The 20,843-nt window shown below is 47.6% G+C and overlaps 1 protein-coding gene across 2 annotated transcripts in view; it reads right to left on the bottom strand.

The window, feature by feature from the left end:
• BAALC (BAALC binder of MAP3K1 and KLF4) overlaps positions 1-19,774 on the bottom strand; it is a 76,033-nt gene extending 56,259 nt beyond the window's left edge. The window contains exon 1 of one of the 2 annotated variants that reach the window (XM_081816335.1): positions 19,451-19,774. In XM_081816335.1, the coding sequence (XP_081672461.1) occupies positions 19,451-19,610 (160 nt within the window). In that variant the 5' untranslated portion in view covers positions 19,611-19,774. The remainder of the gene's footprint in view (positions 1-19,450) is intronic. The other variant, XM_006744634.3, reaches the window with a different exon arrangement.
• Between the last annotated feature and the right edge of the window lie 1,069 nt (positions 19,775-20,843).

The following is a 20,843-nucleotide window of genomic DNA, read 5'->3' as shown; positions in this document are numbered from 1 at the left end:
TTCAGGGTCCCTAAAAAAACCTTGTGTGAAGATGACCTCCGCTCCCCAAGACAGATCCGTGTCCTGTACCCATCATGTGTGGTCATTTCAGGGAAAAGCAAACAACAGAGGCCCTACTTGGATGACAGACCTAAAACATCTAAAAGGACTTGAACCTGTATAGCCTAGATGAGGGAAGTACATTGGGAAGGGGGACAGGGTCACAGCGTAATGAATGATGGCCAGTATTCAGAGAGCACATACGAGAGCTGTGTCCTTGACATACATTACAGCATTCAGTCGGCCCCACAACGTTCTAGGGTTGTGCTTTATTATAAGACAACCGTGTCGTAAAGTGCTGTGTGGCCTCATCTGCAAGGGCCGGGGGGTGAGGGGTAATGTGACCTCACAGGGTTGCTACAAGTATTCCATGATTAGAACAGTGTCTGGCCCAAAGTAAGTAAAATATGTAAGTACTTGTTATACGGAAACAAGTAAATCTCCAATTTGCAGATCACAGGTAAGAAAATACATTCTAGTCTGCATCCTGCTGACAAGCTGGGGCATCAGGAAGGCCCTATGCTCCCAGGTCTTGAATGTCTCATAAAAACTTTAGGGCTTATTTGGATCCATTTTAGCTATAAACTTTTGCTGATGAACACAGTTTCTCTGTAATTTTCCTTCACTTCATCCCCCTTGTGCTCATGATCTCGGGGTCTTAGGTGGAGAGAGAGGTAGTTTAGAAAGGTATGAGGGCATTCCGGTGTCTTAAAGGGAGCCACACTGCCATTTGGTGGTTGGATCAAGAGATGCTAAATGTCCAGCAATGCACGCAGCAGTCCCACCCCAAATGCCAATGGCTTCCCTACGGACAACACAACCAGCCTCAGAATGTTGCTGGAAATCCTGATGTAACTCACAGAAAAAGCAAAGGGAAGGCTTTCCGTCAAGCAATGGAGCCATATGGGTATGCAGCCACACAGTCCCATGGTAAAGTAGCTACCCAGCCATGCAGCCATGCACACAGTGGCCAGACAGCTAGGTTTCTATATATTCATGCAGTTAAACAGCCACACAACTATGCAGCCATGTGGTCATGCAGCAAAGCAACGGTGTGGTCACTGGAGCATGGAGTTCTGTAGCCGTGCAACCACCCAGCTTTATGTCCATGGAGCCGTGCCTGAAATCTCACAGTTTTATAGCCAAGCAATAGCCCGTCATCTTCTTCAAATGCAAGATAGGATGACAAAGTATGTGTGCCGATCTTGTCAATCTCAGAAAACATTAATGGAGCTCCTATTTCATGCAAGGCTTCATAAGGGACAGATGATGAGCAAGACACGACTTTTACCCCCAAGGAGCCTCATTCCTATGGCAGGGTGGGCCTGTGCACATGTACACGAGGCTGACTATACAACAGTGGAAATAATGATAAAAAGGACAAAAAAATAGAATGGGGATATGGGGAGACAGATTAGTTCCACCTGGGGAGAACTTAGGGAGGTTTTGCAGAGGGTTGGCCTTTGGGTTAGACTTGTACAATGAACAAGTGTGAAGGTGAAATGTTCCATCTGGGGAAAATGTAAGACTAACGACAGAACAGAAAGAAAAGGCCAGGCCTAGGAAACAGTAAGGACTCAGGAATGTGGAACTGGTAGGGAGAGAAGGCTCAGGCCAGGTGGCCAAGGGCCTGGAATGCCATGCTGAAAATTTCATCATTTGTCCAATAGGAAACAGGGGTCATAAGACGTTTTGGGGCAGGAGAGTGACAGGATCACATCTATGGTCAGGCAGGAGTGTGAGGAATGACCAGAGAATGGAAAGGTCAGAACCTAATATGAGACTTCGAGTTGTAGCAGGGGCACCTAATCTTAGCCCTCCTTCCTGCCACCACTGGAATGAAGCCCAAACTCTGCCCATCATCCACAGGCTATTCATATTCCATCCCCTACACAGATCCTCTCCTACCACACACTGCCTCTCAGTTCCCTCCCAACACTTTGGCCTCCTTCTGTGCCTCAATCACATCAAGCTCATTCCAGCCTCAGGGCCTTTGCACTTGCTGGTGGCTCTTCCTGAGGAATTCTGGCTCCTAACATTCCTGAGTCCGTCCCCCCAACCCCCCACTTTTCACTCACAATTTAGCTCAAATACCACTTTTCATAGAGGCCTTCCCTAACCACTCAATCTGTTATTTCCTCCAACCCTCATCCCAGTTATTCTCTATTTCATTATCTGGGTTGTTTCTCCCCCTCCGCCATGGTGCTTACCAATATCTAAAATTACCTGTCTTATTTATTTCTCTGCCCATCACCATTACCCCCGACCTGAATGTAAGCTCCAAGAGCAGTCTTGGCTGTCTTCTTTACTGCTACAATATTTAAAACAGTGCCCACCCCACACTGGGTGCTGAAGATTATTTGTAGAAAGGGAGGAAGGGAAAACTAAAAAAGAGCATTCTCTATCTGAGAAATGCATAAGATTAAACTGAGCTTATGGTTTAGGGAGAGATAAGCAGGAGCAATGAGAGAGGAGGGGGATGCCTGCCTAGCTATCAAGATGCCCCATATCCAGAGAGGTCAATGGGAAACAATTTGAAGATGAACATTACTAAGGGCCTGAACTAGGGTAATATTCCTGGGGCTGGAAAGATGGAAATGATTCATTACAGGAGACATTTCAGAGACAGTCTGTGGGATCTGATACCGCATTAGATGTGCAGAGAGAGAGAGAAAGATGGGAGTGAAAGCAAAATAACTGCCAAGTCTTGCACTTGGCCACCTAGAGGAGGACCATGGTGAACTGCGTGGGGACACATAGCAGCAGGGACCGATGTGTGGAAGAAGAGGTCAATCAGGCCTCGGGCAAGTTGAATTTGATGAACCGGGCTGACGATGATCAGATGTCTTGTGACCAGCTGGAAATGTGGGTCTAGAGTCCGGAGAATCATGGAGCCACCACCAGGGGAAAACTGAAGTCAGAGGAGTGGATGAGCTCATGCTGAATGAGGGAAGACTACTGGAGGAGGGTGTGAAGAGTCACATCTCCATGGGTGGGGGCAACGGGCACCAGGAAGGAGGGAGCCAAGAAAGGAGGGGGAGGCAGAGAAGACATAATCAGAGGTAGAAGAGAAAGTCACCAGCAGTGGGGGCGGTGAAACCAAGGGGAAAAGCCGATTTCCAAACTGGGGAGGAGGGTGTGGGCAGAGGAGATGAGCCAGATCCACAGTGCTGAGAGCTGCAGAGAGCTCACGGGGAGCACTGACTGCATTTATAAGACCACTCTTCGTGGGAAGAGTTTCAGCAGATTAGTGGGCACAGAAATCTCCGGTAATGCAGTCTACTGCATGTGCAGATGTCTACCTGGACTCATCCCCGTGGCCCCTGTGAGACTTGGGGAAAGGGGATCAGAGCCAACATGCTGACACTTGTGAGGCTTGCTGTGCCTTTGTTTCTGACCCAGGAGTCTCGTGTCTCACTTACTTCCAAGAAACTCACAGCTAACTAGTCGAGTAAAATCTCAGACCCTTCACAGTTCTTAAAACTGCCGTGCTCTTCTAGAATCTTGTCATCCCTTCATCTGGGGTGGGGTCTAATTCCCTCCCTTTGAATCTAGGGAGGCTTGTGACTCACTTGTAACCAAGAATGCAGGAGAAGTGACACTGCGTAATTCCGTAATTCCGAGGCTAAGTCATAAAGAGGCAATGCAGCTTCTCTTTTTAGCTGGGACTGTGCTGGAGCTCAGAGCAGTTATCTAAAGAGTCCAACTGCCCTGAGGCCACCATGCTGTGAGGAAGCCCAAACTAGCCCATGCAGAAAGACCATATGGAGAAGCCCAGCCAGCCCCCACCTGCTCCATCTGATAGCAAAAAACCAACAATTTTATTTACCAAATAACATTAGGGACTTTTTTGCTTTTCAAAATATCTCAGTCAACGTCAAAGGACAAAGATTTGCAACTACTAAATATGATCAAAAGAACAGGCCTAGAGATATGAACAAATTGTATACAGGAGGGAAAAAGCAATGTGCCCATAATCATGTAAAAAGACAGCAACCTCACTCATACAAATGCACAGAAAAACTAACTGAGCTACAATGTCTTATCTATTAAAGTGACAAAGCCCCCTAAGTTTGACAATATACTGTGTTGGCAAGGATGTGGAAAAACAGGCACTCTCATACACTGCTGGTGAAAATGCAAAATGTACAAGGCCTGAGGAGAGGAATTGGGCAATACTGAGCAAAATTACACTTGCATTCAGGCTTTGGCCTAGCCATCCCACTTTTAAGAATCTACCTAAAGATAACACTGGCAAAAATGAAAAAATACGTGGATAAGATTATTTGTGTAGCAAAAGTCTAGAAACAATCCCAATGGCCATTAATAGGAGACCAGTTTAACAAACTATAACATATCCACACAACTGAGCACCACACAAATGTAGCTATAAAAAAGAATGAAGAACTTATCTATGTACTGCTTTGAAATGATCCCTGGAATACGTTAAGTAAAAAGGTATAGAACAAAGGGTATAGTATGTGTGTATACTTTTTTTTAATGAAAAGATGAAACAAAAAACTAATAAAATGAGTATCTATAGGAGGACAAAGGGAACAGAGTAAAGGGGGCAGAGGTGAAAATTAGACTTCTTAAATGTAACTTTTGTAGATTTGCCATTGGAATCATGTAAACTCCTTACCTAAATATAAGACAAGACAAAATTTAACTGAAATGAAAAAAAAAAAGAAAATTTATCACAAAAGCAAAATGAAACATATGAACCTTTAAAACAAAGCAATCTAGGGGTGCCTGGGTGTTTCAGTCTGTTAAGTATCTGACTCTTGATTTCAGCTCAGGTCATGATCCCAGGGTCCTGGGATAGAATCCCGCATTGGGCTCCCTGCTCAGCGGGGAGCCTGCTTCTCCCTCTACCCCTCCTCCCAGCTTGTGCACTGCTCTCTCTCTCATGCTCTCTCTCTCAAATAAATAAATAAAATCGTAAATATAAAATACCTGTTGATCCCCTTTGAAGAAACTAAGGAATGCACTGAAAACTGATCATCAAAGGGAAATAAAGAGGCATTTACTCCACCTTTTCAGGGAAACCAAAGCCAAAGTTATTCTTTTTTTTTTTTATTTTATTTTATTATGTTATGTTAGTCACCATACATTACATCATTAGTTTTTGATGTAGTGTTCCATGATTCATTGTTTTTGTATAACACCCAGTGCTCCATTCAATATGTGCCCTCCTTAATACCCATCACCAGGCTAACCCATCCCCCCCACCCGCCTCCCCTCTAAAAGAATTCCAGCTAAGAAATGTTAGAATATTATCGTTTTGCAATTCCTAATAAAATAATTGATGTAGGGAATGATTATCAGCAACGGGAAGCTGAGATACTCTATAACGGATGGATCGGGTTGGCACAGCTGATCGTAACCTCACAGCAATGAGAGATAACCAGATACTGTTCGGTCCCTGATGTGTGCAGCGGGAAGAGTACATCATCACTTACGATGCATTCTTGTCCCCAAAACTGAACCTGAAGCCCTTCAAGCATGTAGTTCTAATTACTAGTTTACAGGGAACACAGGGACACATTTTAAGCAACACCATAGGCATGCAATCAGCAAAATCCCCCAAAATGGGAAACCCTACAGAACAAAAAAACAGGTTTCTTCAATAAATAAAAATTGAAAGGGGGGAGGAGGAAATGGGAAATCTATAAGTTGAAGGAAATTTAGGAAAAAGATCAATGAAATACAATGTGTGGACATCTTTTGTATCCCAATTCAAACAAACCAGTTGTAGAAAAAACATTGGTGAGACCATCGGCGAAATCTGGACATGACTGAATTTCAGTTATATTAGAGAATTAAGGAATTTCCATTAATTTTTAGGTGTGATAATGGTATTGTGGTTATAAGGTTAAAGCATATAGAATTGCTGATATTACGCCATTTCAACTTAAAGAAATGACCACTTCATATGGTTCAATCTTATCTTTTTAAAAAGCATCCCCATCTTTTGGCGATCCAGACAAAAGTATTTATGAACGAAGTTACATGACTTCTGGAATTTGCTTCAGACTAGTCCAGTTGGTGAAAGGGAATGGAGGTAGGGAGGAAACAAGATTTGCCATGCGTTGATAATTGTTGAAGCCGGGTAACAGATATGTGGGGGCTTGTTATACCATTCTCCCAATTATATATAGATTTTTGAAATACGTGTGTATGTCATTTTAAGGTCTTAAACTATTATATGTGTGGAAATGTTATGTTAAAAAAAATGCCTGAGGCTACAGTTAAGGGATTCCAGAGTTGTTTTGAGCAATTGCAAGCAGCTGGTGTCCACTGGGAAGAGCAATGCTCAGTTGAAAATATAATTGCTGATATGTGTGTGTGTGTGTATGTGACTACATGTATGTTTAAATCACCTTCTCATGTAAGTTTTCATTACATTTCCCTCTGATTCTTTTGCTTGTGGCTGTGGGATTTGGGGGTTCTAACAAGAGTCAGTGTTTGAATTTTGAATTCCCGTGCAAAAGAAAAAAAATAAACTAACTGGCTTGGGCACACTCTCCCTGGGTCTCTTCGTTAACATTTTTGGCAGCTTCTATTTAAATGATCCCTCTTCTCTAAGTTCACTGGGTGTTTTCTGTAGCCTTACGTAATGGCTAGAAGCCCCCATCTCTACAAAGGAACACCTGATTCAGAAAAGCAAACATCATAACAGAAACCCATTCATCAGCTGCCCAGACTCACAACCAACCAGACATGTGGCGACTTTATTTGAAAAGAGAGAGAGAGGCAGACTGAGAGAACAAGTGGGAGGAGGGGCAGAGGGAGAAGCAGACTCCCTGCCGAGCAGGGAGCCCCATGTGGGGCTCCATCCCAGGACCCTAGGATCAAGCCCTGAGCCCAAGGCAGATGCTTAACCAACAGAGCCACCCAGGTGCCCATGGGCAAACTTTTAAACACTCTCAGCAACGGCGTCACAGGCTGTGGGGGAAACTGAGTTAAGGGAAGGTGAGCAAAGCTCCGAGAGACCCAGGAAACTGACTATTCCTCACACCTTCTGGAAGCAGCTCCACACTCTTAGAAGAGTTGCCAGCTGGGAAATGCATTTCTGGAGGCAATGTTCCCAGTACTGAATCAACGTGACCTGTGCTGAAGGGATGGAAGAGTCCCAATTCCTGGAAGCCCGAGGCAAAGAGAGCTCCCCAGAGAACTGGGCACCTTACTCCGGGTGGTGCCAGGATACTGTGCTTCCCAGACCCCACTCCACTCAGGAGCATGATTTGCATAATAAAATATCTAATGCCTTAATGACCTAATGTTATCAGAGATACTTTCACAACCTTCAAAAATTGCCCTCAAGGTGAGAAATGCTCTTAGTCCCATTTATTTGCTCATCCCACCAATATTGCTAAGGGCTTGGTATGTGCTAAGCTCTTGAGAGGTGCATTTGAGGGCTGGGACTCGTAACTGCAAGCCCTGTTCTTTTCTCTCTTCCACGCTGCCTTGAGGGTTAAAGACCGCGGTTCTTAAACCTGGCCGAGCCTCTGCATCACCTAGGACAGGAATTGGTGTTGGCACAGGGCCACGGCCAGTCATTTATGTATCACCCTTGGCTGCTTTGGTACTAAAAACATCAAGTTGAGTAGCTGCAACAAAGATCACATGGCCCACAAAGCCTAAAATGTTTACCATCTAGCCCTTTACAGCAAAGGTTTGCCAGACTGTGATTTAGGACCCGCTTCTCTGAGAGGTCCCTGGGCCGGCAGCATCAGCATCACCTGGGACCTGGGTGGCTCAGTCGGTTGGGTGTCTGCCTTCGGCTCGGGTCGTGGTCCCGGGGTCCTGGGATCCAGCCCCATATCAGGCTCTCTGCTCAGTGGGGAGCCTGCTTCTCCCTCTCCCTCTGCCTGCCGCTCTGCCTACTTGTGCTCTCTCTCTCTCTCTCTGTCAAATAAATAAACAAAATCTAAAGAAAGAAAGGAGAGAGAGAGAGAGAGAAAGAAAGAAAGAAAGAAAGAAAGAAAGAAAGAAAGAAAGAAAGAAAGAAAGAAAATGCAGAATCCTAAGCCCCATCCCAGACCCAGAGAATTCCACTCTGCCCTGACCTAGAGAACTTGTCAAACCTGCAGCCTTTCTGGCCCCTATAGAAGCCCTGGGGTGGGGCCTTTTGTTTACATTGCCCAAGTGAATCTGATGTGTAGCCTTAGGGAAGCTGACTGAGAAATCAGGAGTATGGGCCCTCCCAGGATCTCCCTACAGGACAGGCACCAGATCCTCAAGAGGCCAGGAGAGGTGACCGCTGAAGGCTCATAGCTGAGCGCCTCTCTAGGAATTGCCCTCCGTGGAAGGAAGTGATCCCACCCAAGATCCCTTCCCCTTGCTGGGGGCAGCCTGTGGCTAAAACTTGGCTGGTAGAGGGTGAAAACGCCTCTCATTACAATATCTGAAGGGCCATCCCTGCTCCCTTAGCCCAGTCCCGCCCTCCTCACCCCTCACACGTGTTGGTCCCTAAAGCTCGCCCCAGTAAAAGCCCACCTCAGTCTATTTCCTGACAGTCTGTAAGAGTATATGGCGTGATAGTAGACATGACATGGCCATAAATAAGAAAATGCAAACCAGAATAAGCGTGCTAGGTGTGTGTTAGAAGGGAACACAGGACTGAGGTGGGCACAAAGGAGCTGTGGGGCTTTCAGTGGGGGTGGGGGTGGGGCAACAGGATAAGGTGCTTCAGGCAAAGGGCAAACCCTGCGTCAGGCTAAGTGGAGAGGACCTGCAGACAGCTAGTGGAAGGGAAGGCTGAAGAGAAAGCCTTAAATGCCAGGCTAAGACATTTGCATTCAGTTGGCAAAGAAAAATCATGAAAGGCTCTGAGCAGGAGAGTAACACAATAATGATCCCAGTTATGCCTCAGGAATATTCACCTGGCAATGGTATGAAAGATACTGGAGCAGCAGTGACTGGGGTCGGGGGACAGGTCACAAAGCTGTTGCAGACGTCGAGCTGCAAGGCAATGAGGCCCAGAGCTAGTGATCAGTTAGGCGGCTGGCATGAAGGAAAGAGCACAGGGCTCAGAATGAAGACAGAGCCGGGTTCCAGAGCCCCCTCAGCCACTTAAAACTTTCAAGCTCTGGCGCAGGCCACCTGGCCTCCCTGACTTCTCCCACCTGTAAAACGGGGATAACAGAATTAGGTAATACAGATTCCGTGCGGGGCCCACACTGGGCACTCGGCTAAGGGAAACCACGCTCGGGAGCCAGTGGCTGTGTTTATCTGCGTTTGCACACACACCACTTACCACCCCAGCCAAGCAAACCTGAGCCTGGCTGCGCCGGAGACGGTCCCTGAAAAGCGATTCTCACACGTAGCAATTTAATGAGGCCTCGGTTTCATGCTTCAACTTGAACCGTCCCCCTTATGAAGGGTGCGCAGGCAATTGGCACTTCCATTGTAGCTGCCGCTGTGCCCTGTTGTTATGACGACCGGTTTCCCAAACAGCCCTGCTATTTTCTTCAAAGCCTTTCAGTTTCCTCCTGCCCTCAAGTCCATAAGCCCAAGAGACAATAGCAGGGTGGTTTTTTTAGATTTCCGCAGGAAATACTGTCAAGGCTTTAAATGAGCCGACTGGCTGTCTTGCTTCTCCACCAGAAGCCCCCAGCCTGAGCATCCGTGTGACCCTGCACAGCAGACCTCCACAAACGTTCCTGCCCACTGGAAATTGGTGCCACTGAGTAGCAGGGGGCACATCAGTTTCCGGCTGGCATTAACTTTGCAGGAAAATGAAGCAGAAAACAAAGGAATGCCCACTGCACATCTCGTGTACACCACACAGGGTCTGATGTTAAAAGACTATTCCAAAAGATTTAAGTTTAAGCTATTGTATTATTTCTCAAATCAGTTCAATATTAGCACATGTAACTTTCCCAACAAATATCAACCTTTGTGAACTCACTTAACACAAGGTAATACTAAAAACAGTTTTTATTATTATTATTATTATTATTATTACTATTGTAAATTCTTCATACCAATAATTATGTTGCTCTGGTGTCTAGTAGACCTCCCTCTCCTCGTTTTCCTTTCCCCTTCTCCTTCCTTTCTTTCCTCCTTCCCTTTCTCCTACTAATCTTCTCTCCCCTCTGAGGTAGCCTTAGGATGAAAGGTGTAGTTATCCTGCTGGCAGCCTACCCAATATCCGTTCTCCCCCTTTTTTCTTTGCCAAAAGGACCACGAGACTTTTAGGGTGGTGTCCGCCCAACTAAAAGTCCCAATCTCCTAGACTATCTTGCAGCCAGGGATGGCCATGTAACACAGTTCTGGCCAATGAGACTCAAGCAAAGCTTACTGGCTTCTGAGAAAGCTATCATTTTGCAGATAAAAAGGAACAGACTCGGGTAGAATGCGCCTTTCCCCCTTCTGCCTATCTAAAGTAAGATGCAGCAACACCTTGCAACTATGAGGATGAAATCCACACACCACGGATGGCAAAGCAATCAACTCGGGTCCTTGACAGCATTCCCGAGCAGTGCAGCTGCTTCCCTCCAGACTCTCTGTGAAGCACAGAAGCTAAAGCCTCTACTTGCTAACCCACGTTCCCCTGGTTTCTGTTCCTGCCACCAAAAGCAGTTCCTTACTGATACAGAAGATGAGGAGGGTTCCCTCCATTCAACAAATATTCTTTGAGCGCCTAGTCTGTGCTGAGCACCATGCTACGTACTTGGGCGACAGTATCGAATATGACCCGCAGCCCTTCACCTCCTAGAGTGAAGGAGTAAAGACATAAACAGTAAATGAACAAGACAATGACAGGCTCGGTGATCAGAAGAAAAAAAATAATCCGATGGTAACTGGGGAAGGCTGGTCTCTCTGAGGAGGTGCCATCTGAACTGAGAGCTGAAGGGTGAGGTGGAGTCAACGAGGGGGAAGGGGGAGGGGCCACATTCCAGCAGGTGCCCCAGGAAAGTGGAGGAAGCCAGCGTGGCTGGAACACTGTGAGCCAGAGAAAGAGAGAGCAGGATAAGCAAAGCTGGAGAAGCAGCGGGACCAGGCTATGCAGGTCAAGGAAAGGGGTTGTGTGGGGTTTTATTCTATATATAATAGATTTGGAAGCTACCGGAGGCCGTTAAACAAGAGAGGGACAAGAGCTGATAAATGTTTTTAAAAGATTTTTCTCCCTCTAACATGAAGATGACTTGTCAAAGGCAAGAACAGAAGCAGGCTATTGCTGAGGTTCAAGTAAAACATGATGGTGGCCTGGGCTCAGGGAGGACCAATGGAGACGCAGAGTCGCCCTCACCCTGTGGATGGCACTGCCTGTGATGTCCTCACCTATGAACAACCTCATCAGTGCACTTAGAATCCAACCAGGCAGAGATGAGGACAGGGTAGCTAAGATGTTTTTTAAATGCTGAGGTGCCCAGAACATACAACAGGTGATTGGAGGGAAAGATGGGAGAATTCATAGCAAGTCTTTGATTTTTTTTTTATTTAGTATTCAGAGGGAAAGAACAGCAAAGTGTTGGGAGCTATTACATGGGGACTGTCACAGCATGTTAATAAGGAATTAACAGAATTGCCAAGAAGTGGTAAGAACACTGAGGTTCTCAAGAATAAACTGCTATTGGGTGCAATCACCAACACCCATGACTTGCTCCAGCAACACCAGGCAACTCAGAACCAGGGATGTAAGGAGCACAGGGGAAGAGTACCCCAGGTTTGACACTGAGCCCAGGGCAAGACTGAAGAGGTGAGGAGAACCTAGGTACCAGAATGGCAGCTCTGAGAGCCCACACACTTCATATTTGTGAACACATTCATTCTACAATGATTTCTATCCTACGTTGTGGAAACAGAAACCTAGACAAGCTAAGAAACTTGCTCAAGGTCACAGAGGTGGTCAATGTCTGCTGTCAGAGACTAATTCCCTAACCACTGAACTATAATCTTCAAGCAAAACAATAAGGAAGATGATGATGATAAAGAAGAAAGCCCAGAAAGGTCCAGAGACTGGAGGTCATGATGGGTGTGAGAAGCTGGCTCATCAAAAGGGAAGGAAGCATATGAAATTATAAACCAACAGCAGGTCAGACTGGGTGGTCCTGTGCGTAAGGATGTGTTACAGGCTGATGCAGCGGCTTGCAGGAGAAGCTCAACAGGCTCTGGGTTGGACTTTGGGGCTGAAGGGCATCTGGCCAGGAGCCACCCACTCAGTCTTGCCCAACTGCCCACTAAAATGCCTATGAAGACAGAAAAAGACCAAGACTCACAATCACCCAAATGAAGACTAATAGAAAACCTAATCCCAGACTCTGCGAGAAATTGGCACTATTCATAAAGAAGATGGAGCTGGATTAAGAAAAATCTAAGGCTTCTGGTTTTGCTTCCTTATACAGACACCACACGGCAGGATGTAGGTAGACACTCTGTACTATTGCTCTGACACAGATCCAGAGCTGGAAGGGAATGGGGTTGTACTGAAGCAGAACACTGAGCAGCCAGTCTACATGACCTCACGGGCATCTGAGGCTCAGACAGAGAGCTGGCCCCTATACCCCCCCCCACACACACACACCATAGACCATGTTGCTACAACCATAAAGCAACCATAAATCCCAGAAACAGCTGGGCAGAATATAAAACTCAGCCTGAGCCAACTGTGGGGGGTGACAGGGAGGTGACAGGGGGATATGATTATCGTAAACGGTGGAGTCACGATATGCATTTGCCTTGTATGTTATTTACCTGAGTTCAACTATATTTGCTTAGTATTGAAAGGAAAAAGGGGAGAAAAATCCCTTCACTTATCCAGGGCCTTCCCTACCCCTCACCCCTTCCCCCGTTCAAACTAGCCTTTGGCTGCCATGACCTCCAAATAGTTTCCAAAACACAAAGAGAAACAGAACTACTTTTTTTCTCTTGGCCTTTGAGCTTCCAAGAAATTTGAGGAAGTTCTCCTATGTCCCCCAAACTTTAAACATAATCCCCACAGAAGATACCAGATGCCCCATTGGCACCTAGATGCAGGACCTGAAGGGTAAAACACCCAAATGCTGACAGAGGCGTTCTTTCTTTCTGCGCGCTTCTCTAACACTTTCTAAAGTTTCTTAGGCAACATCCTTGTATTTGAAACCAAAAAAAAAAAAAAATTATTCTGCCCCGAGACTGCTCATTTTTAAGGAGGCCATCAGGTGACTGGGATGCGGGTGATTTTCGGGGCACTGTCTGCAGCCTGCTTAGGGCGCTCAGCAAGACGGTGGGGTAGCGCTCGTGCCACAGGGTTGCCGGTGTCTGCTCAAGGACTCCTGTCCTCAGCCTTGTAAATGCTGGCAGGAGGCTCCCACTCCAAGTATTTTTTCAAAACCACTAAAGGCAGATGGGGTGGAGGAGGGCAATAACTCCGTGCTCAGCAGTTATGGCATGAGGGCCACTGCCCTGGATTTAGAAACAAGACACCTGATTTCCGATGCGGGCTCTTCCACTCCCTCTGCCGGTGACCTTACTCGCTCTCCTCATCTCACTGAGTCTCAGTTTCCTCATCCAGTAAATGGGGATCACGATGGCTTATGAGATTATTTTAGAGAGTTATGTAAACTAATGTCCCAAAGAAAAATTCTCACATACATTAGATGCTTAATCAATGGTATTAGAATTTAAATGACAAGAGAATAGACCCAATCTCTGAAGGAAGTGTGAGGTAGTGACAATAGAAATTCATGATTTCCAAATGTTCACAATGTTAGTGCTCATAAAGACACTCATATTAGTTTTCCAGAGCTGCTGTAACAAAGGACCACAAACTGGTGGCCTAAGCAGGAGAAATTTATTGTCACACAGGTCTGAGACCAGGAATCTGAGATCGGGGTGGTTCCTTCTGGGGGCTGTGAGGGAGAATCTGTTTGAGGCCTCTTTCTTAGCTCCTGGTGGCTTGCTGACAATCTTGGATGTTCCTTGGCTTGGAGAAGCATCACCCTGACCTCTGCCTTCACCTTCACATGGGGTTCTCCCTGGGTGTCTATTTGTGTGTTCAAATTTCCCTTTTTATAAGGACGCCAGTCACATTGGATTAGGGCCCATATTAATGACCTCATTTTAACCTCTGTGAAGATCCTATCTCCAAAAAGGTCCCATTTGGATGTACTGGGGGTTAGGACTTCAACATAGAAATTTGGGGGGCAGACAATTGAGCCCATAACAACAGAGCGATGGAGGTGGTTGGGGGGCAGAGTGGGAGGAGAGCATGTAAGGTGAATGTTGGTGGCAGCTAAGACAGAAGGTACTTAGATCATAATGTGGGCTCACGATACACCATCCAGCCTCCTTTCCAGATGAAAGCTAAGGAGGTGTTCAAACTAGCCGGAGAATCTCTGTAGGAGTCCCGGCAGACATAGGATTTTGCAACTGAAGCAAAATGGTCTCCTGAGTGTGGCTAGAGGCCGTGGGCCTGACACAGAAAGGCTCCCGGGATACAAGCCCAGGTCATCTGCTGGGAACGACAGGCTCAGACATCCGATTGCACCAAAGGCCAGGACGGCCTTATCAGCAGGAAGGGGTTGTGGGTGCAGAGATCCCTAAGCAAAGGCAGGACCAGTAGGGGTCTAAGCCTGAGAGATTGCTGAGTACAGGACAAGCCTGGAAAATACTCTGTGCCGACTGAGAGGGGACGATGTTCCTCTGAGTGGGGCCCAAGTCTGGAATCTTAAATTCATCTCTGGTTAGAGTCAAAATAGTTTATCTAGTGTCTAACAAAGACACAGTTCAGTGGACTGATTTCTAAGACAAAATCATCTAAGATAAAACTCAGGAAAGAGGATATAAGATAAAACTTCACTTGCTTAGTGGGATCATTTCTCCAACCATTCATTTATTTCTACAGGCAGGCGTGCAATGGTCACTCATGCAGCGCCCAAGCCGGCAGAGCTCCCAGGCTACCTGGAAAGACAAAACAACGCAGTGTGACTGGGGCCACCACGGGACTGGAGAGCCTGTGGCAGGCTGTATGTCACTCTGCCCAGGTGGGGCCTGGGCCATGAGCACAGGAGACTTCCTAAACTTTATGAATTGCCTGGGTTTGCTCCCACCTGTTTTTGTAGTGATTTTTGCAAAACAACCCTGGTAACAGAGGCTTGTGTTTGGCAAAGGGAGCAGAGAAAAGTGGAGGTGTTTTCTTACTTTGCAACCAATCAGGTAGACAAGAACCCAAAAGGATGAGCAGATGGAACTTCCGAGGAAGGAAAACATCTCTGGGGAATCCAGGAGAACGAAATGGACACAGAGAAGCGTTAGGAGATTTAGTCATTAAAGAAAGATCACTTGAGGTCCTACTACAGACACAGTGTTAGGCACAGGGATCCGGTGGTGAGCAAAAAAGACCCCTAACCTAACTCATACAGCTTGTCATGCTTGAGGGGGCAGGCATTCATGGATAAATTATCTGAAAATATAACCACAACTGTAACAGGTAGATAGAGGGAGCTGGGGGGAGCGGGAGGGAGGAGGCTTATTCATCAGAAAGCCCCAGGTGGGCTCTCTACTGGTACTCCCTCTCAAGGAAGGAAACAGGATAACCTTCCTTCACCTCGCCCATGGTGACAGCCATCGGGAACAGTCCTGCTTCCTCTGCCATGCTCCTACAGGGGTCTGTACACACACTGCGCCCCGCCCTCCACTCCCCTGCAAAATGAACTACTCAGTCTCCTGTACTCCTCCAGCATCTTTCCCCCATGCTGTTCCAGGATGGTCCACAGGCTGACCTGAAGTGCATCCACCTTTGTATCTGTCTCCACTATATTATTCATTTCTTACAGTTCCAGGAACATATCTTTTTTTTTTTTTAAATTTTATTTATTTGCGAGAGAGAGAATGAGAGACAGAGAGCATGAGAGGGAGGAGGGTCAGAGGGAGAAGCAGACTCCCCGCTGAGCAGGGAGCCCGATGTGGGACTCGATCCCAGGACTCCAGGATCATGACCTGAGCCGAAGGCAGTCGCTTAACCAACTGAGCCACCCAGGTGCCCTCCAGGAACATATCTTAATCAACTTTGTGCCTAATGTATATTGAATGAGTAAGAGAGCAAATAAATGTCTTTTATCTTTAGTCTGTCAACACAGGGAAACAAAGACCTAGAATATTGTCTTAATGGCACTATCAAGATGAATCAAGGTCAGCACATTTAAGTATTAAACTGAAACCAACAAGATACATTTTAATAGGAGTAAATACAAAATCTCAACTTTGGATGACTGAAATCAATAATATGACTGCAGGATTCATGAGGGGGAAAAGCCATTCATTTGGCAAACATTTACTGAGTGCCACCTATGTTCCAGTCACTGTTCCAGGTGCTGGATTTATAGCACAGACAACATCTCTGATGTCATAGGACTTAAATTTGACTAAAAAGTAGGATCTGAGGGTTTTAACTCATCGCAAGTTTAATGTGAGTCATCAAAGCAATACAGCCCCAGCAACCCCAGCCGGAAACCAGACAAATCCTAACCTGATTTTACCTGCACCAGGAGAGCTTCAGTGCCCATGTGTTGCTCCGTGCTGCTCAGCTAATACCCAAGAGCTTGGAGCTAACCACAGGTCTCTTGTATCTAGAGGGACTTTGACAAACCAAACGGCATATTTGGAAATAATATGGTCAGGTCCCCACAAGTCTGAGAGATGACTGAAAGATTTGCATGTCTTTGGACTGGAGAACCAATGGTCAGAGGAGATGCAACAGCTCTCTTCAAATATTGAGAGTTGTCTGTACAAGACTTGATTGCAAGGGCATGGAGTTCACCAGGTAGAAATTACAAGGCAGCCAAAAGAGTTTCTCACAAGGGGAACTGCTCCACTAAGGTATGGGGGGCCTCCTTCCCTAGGGAAGACATACCCCATCCTCAGGGATGCTGCAGAAGAAAACTATGCTGAGACCAGACTAGAATATCAAGAGATCACAGTAGATTTTGAGTCCCATCAACTGTAAAAGCAAGAATTCTATAGTTACTCTCCCATCAATCAGGAAGGCAATATCTAGGAGTATGGGCTTTGGATTCAGGCAGAGCTGGATCCCAGTACTGGACTGGGCAGTCACTCCCACACTCTACGCCTCATTCCCTTACTAGTAAGAGAAGGATGGTCACAGCTCCTACCTCATCCTGGCCATGAGGACTTGTGAGATGATTTATGTTAAGTGCTGCTTTGTACAGTCCCCAGCCCTCGGTAAGTCATCAATAAACATTAACTGATGGTAATATTAAGTGTTCTTCATTTTATTTTACATATTTCAATTTATTTAGGTAAACTGTTTTCCTGTGAGTCTCTAACTTTGTAATCCTCCATCCTGCATTTACTAAAGCAATTATTATAGCAATCTAAAACTGTAAAGTAGAAGGACTTTAGAGAAATTTGATTTCAGTTCAGGTCTTGATCTCAGGGTCCTGAGATGGAGCCCAGTTTGGGGCTCTGTGCTGGGCATGGAGCCTGCTTAAGATTCTCTCTCCGCTTCTGCCCCTCCCTACCCCACCCCAGCCCCTGCTCAGGCTCTCGCTCTCTCTCTCTCAAAAAAAAAAAAAAAAAAAAGAGCAGCTGTGCGATGAGAAAGGCACTTTGAAGAATCTAGGTTAAATGGGTCCAAGTGGGCAAACTTCAGAAGCAAGGACATCTTGAGGACCACCTGCCTGGCAAGGCTGCCCCATATTTGGCAAGGAACCACAAATGAGCATGCTTGTCCTAGGCCCTACCTGTTGCAGGGCCCCGATCTGATGAGGCACAGTGGGATAGGAGTCAGGATGGCAGACTAAAAAGGAATAAGTACTGGAAATGAATATTTAGCCATCCCATAATAACCATCTCATACCCACACACGTAGGTACACACACACCATATACTCCCAGTTACCAAGGCAACCAGTCCTTGAAGCTGTACTTTTTTTTTCACACTAGATCTTTTCAACCATTTTTCCTTGGAGTGCAGCTCTGGCCTTTGACTCTGCTGAGAAGTACCACACCTCCTGGGGAAATGCTGTTAAATCTAACATTTACCAGGTCCCTTGTGAAGGCTTATGTCTTATCCTCATTTCTGACACTGAACTGAGCCAACACATCATTTGGAGATTTGCTGAAAGCACCAGCAACACAAAGTAACCATTATGATTACTACTGTGAGTCAGAAACATTAGAGACAAATACAGTGTTATGTCTTACACCATTTTTTTTCACTGACAGTTCTTGCTTTTTTAAAAAAAGGGACTCACCAAGTTCATATGAAAAAGGAGCCAGCTTTGGTCCTACAAGATGGAGGGACTGATTCTTAAAATTAAAACGGCAGCTCTTACGTAGGAAGCATGGATTTAGGATTATTGAACTTTTAAGAGTATTTCACATTTCTTTCCTCCTCCTTATAATATACAGTATGCTTCAAATTAACCTCATTTTCTATCTCAGATTTCATTATTCAAAAATGTCAACAACATAAAGGGGTCTGGAAAGAGTTAAAATATTTTATGCAAATAAGGATCTGGCTTTTGACAACATCCATATACTAAGTAGTGAGGTATTTTCCTTTTCCACCAACACATTTATGACTAAAGGTCAGTCTGTGGCAACAGACTATTTTCATCTCTACTCTACAATTATTAGTGTCTCCTTTAAAAAAAAAATCTGATGTGTGACCCGAGGAGAAAGTTCTTTGCATATTCTTCTGTTAAATTTCTGCTACTGGGGGAATGGTGAGAGTATGTGATTTACAGCCCTAGTCCACGCCTGTGCCCTGCCTCATATGAAGCAGGGAGGCACCACAGGGTGGGGAGAGAGTCCTCACTCAGGAACACCTGCTGGAGAAGTAAGCTTAAGTGCAGAATTAGTGATGGGGTGGGCAGGCGTGCACTGTGCCCTGGATCCTGGTTTTCGCAGCCCGAGGGAACTCCTTCCCTGCAGGGAGAGAAGGGGAAGCGAAGAGGAAGACTCCACCCAGGCAATCTGGGTCAGGCGCCGTGTCTATAAATCAAGGCAGAGAGGGTCCAGGCGGCGGGTGGATGGAGACGTGGCCGGATCGGGTACACAAGGGCCGGCGTGGGGGGTGTGTGTGTGTGTTGGGGGGGAACGAAGCGGGACAGAGGCGAAGGCAGGCGGGCCGGCGTGCGCGTGGGCTGAGGGGCAGGTGTGGGTGTCAGGTGGGCTGTCCTCCCAGCGATGCATGGGTCCCCGCACTGAGCGAGCACTGGCGGAGGCAGGGAGCTGGGTTCCCCGCGGCTCCGGGGATTGGCTCAGCCTCTGTAAGGGTCTCGCGCTGACCCCACTCCCTGGGCCTGGGTCTGTCGGTCTGTCTTCCTCACCGCCTCCCCAACCCCCTACCACCCGGACGGAAATCTCACGCTGCCCCTGGCGCCCCTCATCCCTCCCGCTTCTCTGTCGGCTCCGGCCTCCCGGCGCCTGGGGTCCGCAGGAGCCGCCTCACTCACCCGCGTGCAGGCCGCCCGCCTCGGGGCCGCTGTCGGTGGCCGCGGCGCTGGGCGGCGCGTCCGAGTCGGTGTAGGTGAGCCAGGTGGACTCGGTCTCCCGGGTCCAGCTCTCGTAGTAGCGGGGCTCGATGGCATCGGCCCGGCTACCGCCACAGCCCATTCTCCCGCGCTGCGGTCGCGCCTGGCGGCCCCTCGGCTCACGGCTCCGGCTCCCGCGGGAGCGGCGGCGGCTGCTCAGCCCCGGCAGCGCAGCCCAGGCGGCGACGGCGGCGGCGACATCGTGCCCCCGCCCGCCCGTGCCGAAGCCAGGCACCCAGCTCCCGCCGCGCCCCCCGCCCCCTACGCGTCGCCCTCTCCCCGCGCCCCTCCTCCCCGCCTCCCAGGCCCTCCCTTCCCTCGTTCCCCTCCCCTCCCCCTCGTCCCCGCTCCCTCCCTCGGAACGCCCAAGCTGGTCGGGGGCGCAGGAGCGGTGGCCAGAGAACGAGAGGAAGGCGGGGTCCCAAGAGCGGTTCGGCCTCGCGGGCTGGGGTTACGCTCCCAGGGTCCTGTGCATCCATCCGTCCGCACATTCCCCCGTTCACCCATTCATGCATGTATCCTTCTTCCCACTTTCCTCCTCTCCTTCCTTCCTCCCTCCCTTCCTTCCTTCTTTCCTTCCTCCTTTTTCCCCTTCCTTCCTCCCTTCCTTCCTCCTTTTTCCCCTTCCTTCCTCCCTTCCTTCCTTCCATTCATCTATTCTGGGAAGAACTGAAGCGCTTGGGAAGGGATCCCAAGCGTTCTGGCCACTTGTTTCAAAAGCAGTAAAGCTGAGGACAATCTCCCCCCCGCCCCCCCAAAATGGGCAGAAAGTAATGCCACTAAGAATTAAGGAATAGTCAGAGACCTTTTCTGGTCTTAGCTGGTTTGGAGAGTAGGGAATGGGGCCTATGATTTCTGAGGGAGTTGGGCTAGACTCTATCACTAACACCTCTCCAGTTCTGTGACTTTTAACTTTGTTTTCAAGAAAGCAAAACAGGACCAGGAACCGTTGAGCATCCAGGACACCCTCTCTGGATGAGGCTGGCAGGCATGGCTGGCTTCCCTCCAAGCCCACCTGCAGCCCTGACATTCCTGTGTGCACAGCCCAGCTGTCAGCCCTTCATTCATTCCCTGTTGCACACTCAGCAACTTGTTGCACACTAGAGCTCAGACCTGGGTGGGCCAATGAATTTGCCTGTCCCAGAGAAGCCAGAACACCTGGTAAAAGAAGAAAACTGCCCTGGGCGCCTGGGTGGCTCAGATGGTTAAGCGTCTGCCTTTGGCTCAGGTCACAATCCCAGGGTCCTGGGATCGAGTCCCGCATCGGGCTCCCTGCTCAGCGGGGAGCCTGCTTCTCCCTCTGCCTCTCTCTCTC

The sequence above is a fragment of the Leptonychotes weddellii genome, chromosome 4, assembly GCF_054177405.1.
Source record: "Leptonychotes weddellii isolate Sample4059 chromosome 4, ASM5417740v2, whole genome shotgun sequence".
Lineage (NCBI taxonomy): Eukaryota > Metazoa > Chordata > Mammalia > Carnivora > Phocidae > Leptonychotes > Leptonychotes weddellii.
This window is presented reverse-complemented; position numbering and strand designations above follow the sequence as displayed.